This window comes from Durio zibethinus, chromosome 7 (assembly GCF_047325235.1).
Source record: "Durio zibethinus cultivar Kanyao isolate XHJ-2024 chromosome 7, ASM4732523v1, whole genome shotgun sequence".
Lineage (NCBI taxonomy): Eukaryota > Viridiplantae > Streptophyta > Magnoliopsida > Malvales > Malvaceae > Durio > Durio zibethinus.
Window position 1 is genome coordinate 16,568,998 of NC_143168.1, and position 9,421 is coordinate 16,578,418.

Below are 9,421 nucleotides of genomic sequence, written 5' to 3' on the forward strand. Positions count from 1 at the left end.
CTAAGCTGTCGTAACGATTTTGTGTCCGTCCGACAAATTTGAAAATGAAATAAAAATAACGGAGTCGCCACCAATCTTTTTTGGCTAGGTGCAATTGGCCACCTATTAAAACATATTATTTTAATAAAATCTTAAAATTAATTAAAATTTATTAAAAAGATAATTTTAAGGTCTGCACAACAATCTGGGTTCGGGAGTCGATTACGTATGGGGAAGGATTAGCACTCCCATAGCACCCGTTTAAAATAGTATCAATTAACTACGCGTTATCCTTTAATTTTGATAAAAAAACAGTCCTATTTTCGGTGTTTGAAAAATAATTTTCTTTGATTTCTTTTGTTTATTATTTATATTCAAATATTATTCGAGAAAAATAAATTAAAACCTTTTTATTGAAATTATTCTTAAAATATTTTAGTACGTTGGTAGCATTAGAAAAACTCTTTCTCACCTAGAGATTTTCTTAGGCATCACTTATCGAAATACCTTAGAATTTCATCTTTGGAGGTCCAAATTTACTTTTCGTAAAAAATTATGTCATGTATGCAATGCAGATAATAACATGTTGATGCACACATTTTATTCTTTTTCAAAAATTTTATTAATTGTCTTATTAATTTTTTTTATTTTTTATTTTGAAGAAAAAAAAGAATTTTCATTGTATTGAAGTTTTTCTATAAATACTCCAATACACTGGTAATATTTAAAAAAAATTTTCTCACCTAGGGATTCTTAAAGCATCTCTACTCGAAATATTTTTAGAATCCCATCATTGGATAAAATTTCTTTTCTTCTCATTGTATTACTTATATTTTTATTATATTAATCAATTTTTATTTATTACTAACAAAAAGAAAATTTTTATTATAATGAAAAATTTTTATAAATACTCCAATACACTGGTAGTATTTAAAAAAATTATTCTCACCTAGAGATTTCGTAGGCATCACTACTCGGAATACCTTTAAATATCATCATTGGATAAAATTTCATTTTCTTATTATTGTTTTTTATCAATTTTGTATTAATAAAAATGTATTTTGATAAATTTAAACATTTCTACATGCATAAATATTAATAATAATAATTAAAAAAATCTTTTAAAAAAATTAAAAAAAAATCTTTTAAAAAAATTAAAAAAAATTTTTTTTACCTAAATCGGACCGATCAACGATTCGATCAATGCGGGTCCGATCAGATCGGCAGCTTGGTTCGGTCTAACGGTTCAGTTGGACCGGTCAGGGGTTAAAAGAGAAACGGGTCATCGGGTCGGGTGTGATGACCCCGGGTCGGGTCATAGGTCGACGCGCGGATCTTCAAAGGTTAAAACGATGTCGTTTTGGGCATTAGTGAAACGACGTCATTTTGGTTTTTGGCTGCTTATATAAAACCAAAAATTTTTATTTTCGGTTATTTTTTTTCTTTACCCCAAAAATCTTCCCATTTTCCTCTCAGACCAAAAAAAATCATGGTACCGGTAGGCCATCGTCGTCGTTCATCGATCACCGGTGGTAAAAAAATCCAAAAAAAATACCCAAAAAATCCTCCTCGTTCCCCTAAACACAGATCTGGGCTTGGTTTCTCCCGAAAGTATCCCAAACGACCCAGATCGGCCTTCAAAGTTTCGATCAAAAAAATTTTTTTTTGTGTTTTTCTGGTTTTTTTTTTTTGTGTTTTTGTATGTGTATTTTGGTGCTGGGTTCCTCATTCCAGGGGACTGTTTCTGCTTTTTTTGTGTTTCTGTAGAAATTTTTTTAACAGAAGCTTTTTTTTTATTTTTTGTAAAATTTTTTTACCGTTTTTTTTCGATTCCTCTTCCTCATTTTTGTTTGCAGATAACAAATTCTACTTATAGAGCTTTTTGATATTCAAATCCCAGATCTTCTGGGATTCGAATCACATTTTTTTAATTGAAAATTCACGCCTGCCGTTCGTGATTGGGGGCTTGTCGGTCGGCCGCTAGCAACTAGTGACGGTGATTTTGGATTTTAGGGATTGTGCATTTAATGCATTAGATTTGAACCGGATAAGAAAAAAGAAGAAGGGAAAAGAAAGGAGGAAAGAAAGAAGAAAGAAAAAAATAGAAAATGGAAAAAAATTAAATAAATATATAATAATAAATGGTGTTTACACAGGGAAGCAAAATTTGAGAAATATCATTTGTTGCGCAAGCCATTGAAATTGAAAGCAAAATTTAGGAAGCAAAATCAAGGAAGCATATGTCGAATGAAATTTGTGCATGTGATTGTTGCACAGCTAATGCTACAATTCTTAGACCTTCAATCTCTATTAATTGTTATGAATTGTTTTTTAATTTTATTGGGTACAAAGATTAGAAATATGAAAATTATTTTAAGAAGATAAAGTAAGACTATTAAAGATGATTTTTAGTGTCAATATAACCCATTCAATAAATATAAAAAATTTAAATAAAATGTGACTTTACCAACATTTTAAATGTTTTAAAATGTTTTTTATTACTTATAATAGTAATTTAAAGTTTTGAAAAAAATCATATCAGCAAATATATATATATATATATATATATAAAATTTTAGCACCGATGGCTTGATTATCATAATATTTTTATCAACACTCACTTAGCCCACAATCAACCGACAGTAAAAAAATATCATCAATGATAATATCGGCACTTTTTTTATCTTTAACTAACACTTTATAAATATTGATTAATATGATTTTTCTTGTAATGAAACTTTTGTTCTACACAACAGAAGTTAAAAGAAACATGGTTGCTTAGTCATTTTTTCCATGGCTATTTGTTACTGTAGGCAAAGTTTAGGGTTTTTTTTTTTTCCTGCCTAATGTTTAGTTTAACTTTAATATTTTTCTACTTAAAATAAAAATAAGAAAAGACTCGATAGAACCAGATTGAGCTGGGCCGAAACATATCTACTGACCATTTATTACAAAAATAAAATGATATGCACTTGGGAACAAACTTTACAGACTACATAAATATTTACTTTTTATTTTAGAAAATTACTTTAAAGATAAAATCTGATTGCTTTTGTCATTAATTACTTAATAATTCAATGCAGAAATTATTGCTTAATAACTTTCAGAGCTAGTAATGATGGGTGAAGTTCATGGTTTGCCGTTTCCGAGCTAAAATGGAGAGAGAGAGAGAGAGAAAGTATTATTTTTGCTATACTAAACACAAAAAGCAAAAGGCAAAATAACTGTGTGGTAGATTTTGAACCACGGTTTTGAAGACTATGATATATCACCTCATAGTCATTCCGTATCTATCACCTCTGTGCATGTGTAGGAATTAGGATCCAGAATTTCATCTGATGACTGATTGTCAACCTGACATGAATAGCGGAGGCTCAGAAAAGATGGGAGAAGCAGCTGAAATGGATAGACAAGTATCACCACTTGCGCAGGAGCAAACACTAGAAGGACCTCCATCTCTTCTCAAGTATCTATATACCGCTCAGTTTCTTGCAAGATGGGGCGCCAGGTTCGTTTCTTCTCCTCCTTATTGCTCTTTCTCCCCCGCTCATCATATATAAAATAAAACTTGTTTGAGTAAAGGATTGTTTTCATTATTTTCTCGACTAATTAACTCTTTTTTTTAATTAATTCGGCTGATTTAGGGATCTTAATTAGTAATGATCATATTACTACTATTGTTACTACTTATTATTACTTTTAGGAATAAGGTGTAAATTTACAATTTTATTCATATGGGTCAAATTTATCGCTCATCTTGGAGTGAATCTAACTTACTATTATGCTTTTGACTTTGATTAAAAAAATAACAGAAGTGTCAATGGTTTGGTATCTTGCTACGCCTTTTCGTCTAGCTTCAAGTCAATTAGAAGTTTAGGCATAATTTTTAGATTTGAACCCAACCAAAAAACTTTTATATTAATAAATAATATATTTTAACTAATTTTTAATTCTAAAATATATTTTAATATTTTGAAAATAAACTTAATTTAAATGAGAAGGTTGAGCACAGATTTGGGTTTTAGAGTTGTCAATTGAACCTGATTTGGTTTAACTTTGTTCATACACATTTTAAGTTTGACTTAAAAGTCAAGAATATTCAATAAAGATATATAAAAAAAAAAAACTTATAAATATTGTAACTTTTGATAATTTTTGAACGAAGTAAGAAGATATATTGATAAAGTTATACTTGTTTTAAGTAAAGCAATAAATTTGAATCTTATCCCTTTGTTCTATCAGTATTTTTCATTTCAGAATGAAAGTTTACCTTTTGATTGTTTCAATTTCTATTTTATGGTATGAGTATAAATATTATGATAACTGTGGACGAAACTCTTTGATTAGAGCTTCTCTTATGTTCTAAATTTCTTCAAAGTTATTGATTCGAGACAATTGTCTTCATAGTTAGTATACCAAATTTTTTATCCTCAAAAGGCATTGTTGCATTTTTTTCTCTCCATATTGTAAATTGAAAAATGAAAAACAAAGATAATAATTGCAAATTTAAAGGTAGCAGAAACATTTCAAGAATAACACAGTTAATTATTTTCGTGTAATTTTTCTAGTATTTATATTGAACACACCCATTACACATTAATTATCTTCCTTTTGACTATTTAGACTTTGCCAGTATCCTTGGTGCAATAGCAATGATCTAAATTGCCTGTCACCCTTGTGTGCTTCCTAGGAATTCCTATTTGATGCCTCTAAGTTCTTTTGAATTCTTTTACTCTTTGTAGAATGTGGGAATTCTCTGTCGGTTTATATATGATCAATGTTTGGCCAAACTCTTTGCTCCTTGCTGCTATTTATGGTGTTGTGGAATCTGCCTCTACTGCATTATTTGGTCCCATTATTGGACGGTGGTTGGCTAGACTGTCATATGTAAAGGTTTGCTTCAAATCTTCATTTCTTTAATTGAAAAATTTTAAGATTTGAAAGTTCAATTTTCCTGTAAACCTTGTTTTGAAAATATCAATGCAATCAACTTATCAAAGAGACTGTAGATGAAATAATAAAATTTTTTGTAACCATGTAACTTATAAAATTTTAATGGAAAGTTTAGAGCTATAATTGAATCTCACTGAAGCATGAGCAATCCTCTTTCAGGGTCTTAAAAATCTGATAGTAATTATTTATCAAAGGATTTAAAAAATGGTTATAATGAAATGATATGAAAATAAAACGAAAAAAAAAAAAAAGGAAAATGATATGAGTTATTAATAAAAATTATATATAAGTTTAATACAAATAAAAATATATTTTTTTATTTTTAGTATTTATATGAATTATGATGTATAATTTTTATATAAAATATAATATAAATATATAAATATATAAATTATTAATATTTTATATAACACAAATATATAAATTGTTATATCTACTTATGGTCGCTTCTTGAAGCAGCAATAAAATGCTAGTTAATATAACTGCAGGATACATGCCTGGATATTCCAATCGATAATTGCTATTCAATAACTTTCCACGTAAGTTAATAAGCCAGCATATCAGTGATTATCTGTAGGATTTTTCTCTTAAAAAAACGAAGCGAAAATTGCCGATTGCTGGTTTTTATGAACTCATTTCGCTAAGCATGTTAAAGCTGCCTTTAACTAATAAATCTAAACAACAGATAAGTGAGTAATTATATGTGTAATTTCTGTTGGCAGGTTCTTCAACTTTGGTTAGTAACCCAGAATCTCTCCTTCATAGTTGCTGGAGGTGCAGTAATGGCCTTACTGGTGTTTTCAAGTCTGAAGTTCAGAAATCTCTTAGCATTCATCTTCCTGGTGATATTAACCAACATCTCTGGAGCTATCGGTGTGGTTTCAACTCTAGCCGGCACCATCCTGATCGAAAGAGAATGGTAATTGCATATAGTGCTAGGAAAGTTAGAAGCAATTAACATAAAGAAGAGAATATGGACTAATATGAAGAGGAGCAAAAGTGTTATTTTTCTTGAGCATGTTCAAAATTTTCTTTTCTTTTCCTTTTGCCAAAAGTTGATGTGTTTTTTTTTTTTCTTGTTTCAAGAACAGGGTGGTGGTAATATCAGAAGGCTATCCTCCTGGATTACTAACTGCGATGAATTCTATTATCAGACGAATTGATCTAACCTGCAAGTTAGGTGCACCAGTTATAACTGGCTTCATTATCAGCTTTTTATCACTAGAAGCATCTGCTATGACCATAGCACTGTGGGCAACTACATCTGTTTGGGTGGAATATTGGCTTCTTATGTCTCTGTATAAAGGGATCCCAGCTTTAAGTGAAAACAGCCGGAAGAGTATTTCAGACGTTTCACCAAGTGATGATGTAATCCACGAGGAGGACACCATATCAGCTTCTCAGGAACGAAATAATAAACTTTCCAATGATGGAGAGAATTCAGTAGCCGCAGGAAAAAACTGTGGAAGTAAAATTATTGAGTGGGTCTCTAAGGTTCCCTACATTGACGCATGGGGAGTGTATTTGCAACAGGATGTTGTTCTACCGGGAGTTGCTTTAGCTTTGTTATATTTCACCGTCTTAAGGTGAGTATCTAGGAATTCTTTTTGTTTTATCTTTCGTGCAAATGGAAGAAATATTATTTCATGAGTTAATATTTATGTATTAACATTGTATAATGAGTAAAACTAAAAATGGTTAGGCTTTTAAAAATAAATTATTTTTGGTAATTAATTAAATTTAACAGTTTATATTTGATATATTGTTAATATTATATAAATTTGATACACTGTCGATGAATCAAATGATGAAAACTTATTAATGAGCTGAATCTGATGATAACCTCATTAATGAGTAAATTATTTCAATTCGTATATAGTTATATTACGAGTTGATATTTGCTTAATAATAAGTTATCATCATCTGATTAATTGACAGTATATAAAATTTATATACTGATATTATATCAAATATAAACTCTAAATTTAAAGGGTTAATGTTATTATTGATTCTTAAATTATAATAAAATATTCACTGTGGTATTTAAATTTTAAAATATTTAATATGATACATGAACTATTAATTTATTAATCAATATAGTACTCAATCCTATTGTAGTTAATTAGCTCTAAATGATAACATGTAGTAGACAAATAATTTTTTAATTATCACATTAATTAATAAATTCATAATTCAAATATTATGTTACAAATTTTTAAAATTTGGGTATTATATTAAATATTTTATTATAATTAAGAGATTATTGTAATATTATCTCAAACTTAAATAAATTTATTAATATTTATTTTTAATGACCTAATTATTTTTAATTTTAATGTTAATAAAATTTTATCTCATACTTAATTGATAGTGTATATATAACACTTATACGTTAGTACATAAAATGTTATCTTTTATTTAATTAGGATTCTTTCCATTTTTTTATTGGTTTGATTTATCGCAATTCACGTCTTAATAATTGATGTTTTTCCAGCTTTGGGACTTTGATGATGGTAGCCCTGGAATGGGAAGGCATACCGGCATTTGTAATTGGAATGGCACGTGGCATTAGTGCTGCAATTGGAATAGCTGCGACAGTTGTGTACCCTGTGCTACAATCTCGTATTTCAACATTCAGAACAGGTCTCTGGTCTGTGTGGTCTCAGGTATAACCCTCGTATAGGCCAATTAAAGAGTTACTAAATAGCCAGCCTTGCTTGATTGCTCCTCACCTTCAATTCCTTTTGCTTTTCCATAGAACGAATAGACAAAAGGTCTTACTTGCGTTTTCAAATTAATTGAAATGCACCTTTTGATTCAGTGGATTTGCCTGCTGGTTTGTGTCGCTTCAATTTGGGTCAAATATAGCCATTTCTCAGCATATATGCTGATGGGTGGAGTTGCCACATCTCGGCTTGGTTTGTGGATGTTCGACTTATCGGTCACCCAACAAATGCAGGTAGAATTTTGTTATAAGCTGGTAGTATTAAATTCTGTTACAACAATGTTTTAAATTCTCTCTTTTAATTGGAAGCTTATTTCTCTCTGCATCTCCATTTTAAAAATTCGTATTACATGCATTTTCTATAATTACACTTTCCCACTGTCTCCCGGACAGGATCTTGTTCCTGAATCTGATCGTTTCGTTGTGGGAGGTGTTCAGAACTCACTTCAGTCCACCTTGGATTTGATGGCTTATGTCATGGGAATAATAATCTCGAATCCCAAGGTAATCATAGAATTTAGCTTAAAAAGGAGCATTAATTGGGAAATTAGATAATTTTTATATTTATGTATGTTTATTTTGTATCACTCATCGAACACAAAATATATTTTTTAATTAAATTTATATATAATTTTATTCAAAATTTTAAACCATGATCTTTCGTATCTTTTTCAAATAATTTTTTATATTGTCAGTGTATCGTCTCAATCATTTATTCTGTTTATGGTTTCCGTATACAAGACACTTGGTTCAATAGACTACAAGTGCCTACAAATTGACATTTCTCAGGGTGTGGGTTGGGGGTTCTCTTGTTTGGTTGTTCTGTTACCTCCAACTCAGTTCTGCAAATCCTGACATTTCCACCTGTGTTTTTTTGGTTCGCAAGAGTAAGCAATGCACAGGTAGTGTTACTTTTGTTTGCCGTAACAGATCTTTGCATTATGGATTTATACCTAAAACGACCATTTTATTTTCAGAATTGGATGCTTCTAACTTAAAAACTCACTCAGTTCTCAAAAATTGTCCAGGATTTCTGGAAGTTAATTTTGATGTCCTTCTTGGCGGTGACGTTGGCTGCAGTTCTGTACAATTATCATCATTACCGAATTGGGAAGCACATTTTTCACTTTGAGAAGCTGTCATCATTAGTTAAGTGCTCATAAGATGATATGAATATTGGAGGGAAAAGCCGATCAGATCATCAATTTCAGATTATATATGATCTTTCCAGCTTATCCTAAGTTTGAATTTAATTTTACTTGTACATGTTTGAACCCTAGCTTGTATTTTGCAAATACTTGTCATTATCCTATGAATATTTGATTATAAATACTACTGAATGCAATCCATCAAATTTCCTATGTAATTCATTTTCTGATATAGTATAAGAATTTGCTCCAACGGGCCTTAACCCTCGTTCTCTGCCGATCTTTTTCTGTGTTTACTTGCAATGGCATTTTTTTTTTTTTTTTTGTATATAGGTAGCCATGGCAATGTTTTAGGACCGGATGGGTTTTTGCTTACTCTAATTTCGATCCGACTCCTTAAATTGTTGATACTATTGTCAAGTTGCTGAAATTTATTGTGATAATATTGTAACAGTTTCTTTTCTAAAAACAACAATTATTCAAAATGTACTAAATACATGAAATTAAAATATTTTGCTATTAAGGAAGAAGTTCAAAAAAAAAAAAAATAGTGTTAATTGAACACATTAACACTAATCTTAAAGTTGCGGTCACCAAAGACATTTAATGAACATGT

General features: G+C 29.8%; 1 protein-coding gene across 1 annotated transcript; it reads left to right on the plus strand.

The window, feature by feature from the left end:
- The first annotated feature begins 3,020 nt into the window (after nt 1-3,020).
- On the plus strand, nt 3,021-8,973 carry LOC111277710 (solute carrier family 40 member 2-like). Its single transcript, XM_022864124.2, has 8 exons — nt 3,021-3,487; nt 4,722-4,872; nt 5,655-5,851; nt 6,024-6,518; nt 7,427-7,598; nt 7,754-7,891; nt 8,051-8,161; nt 8,686-8,973. The coding sequence occupies exons 1-8, from the start codon at nt 3,318-3,320 to the stop codon at nt 8,818-8,820; spliced, it is 1,569 nt and encodes a 522-aa protein (XP_022719859.2). The 5' UTR covers nt 3,021-3,317; the 3' UTR covers nt 8,821-8,973.
- Nucleotides 8,974-9,421: the final 448 nt, after the last annotated feature.

Bases quoted from the DNA above. Each gene is read 5' to 3' on its own strand.
- LOC111277710 (XM_022864124.2), top strand. From the start codon at position 3,318: ATGACTGATTGTCAACCTGACATGAATAGCGGAGGCTCAGAAAAGATG. The intron at 3,488-4,721 runs GTTCGTTTCTTC...TACTCTTTGTAG, and splicing joins CTTGCAAGATGGGGCGCCAG to AATGTGGGAATTCTCTGTCG. The intron at 7,599-7,753 runs GTATAACCCTCG...CTTTTGATTCAG, and splicing joins TCTGGTCTGTGTGGTCTCAG to TGGATTTGCCTGCTGGTTTG.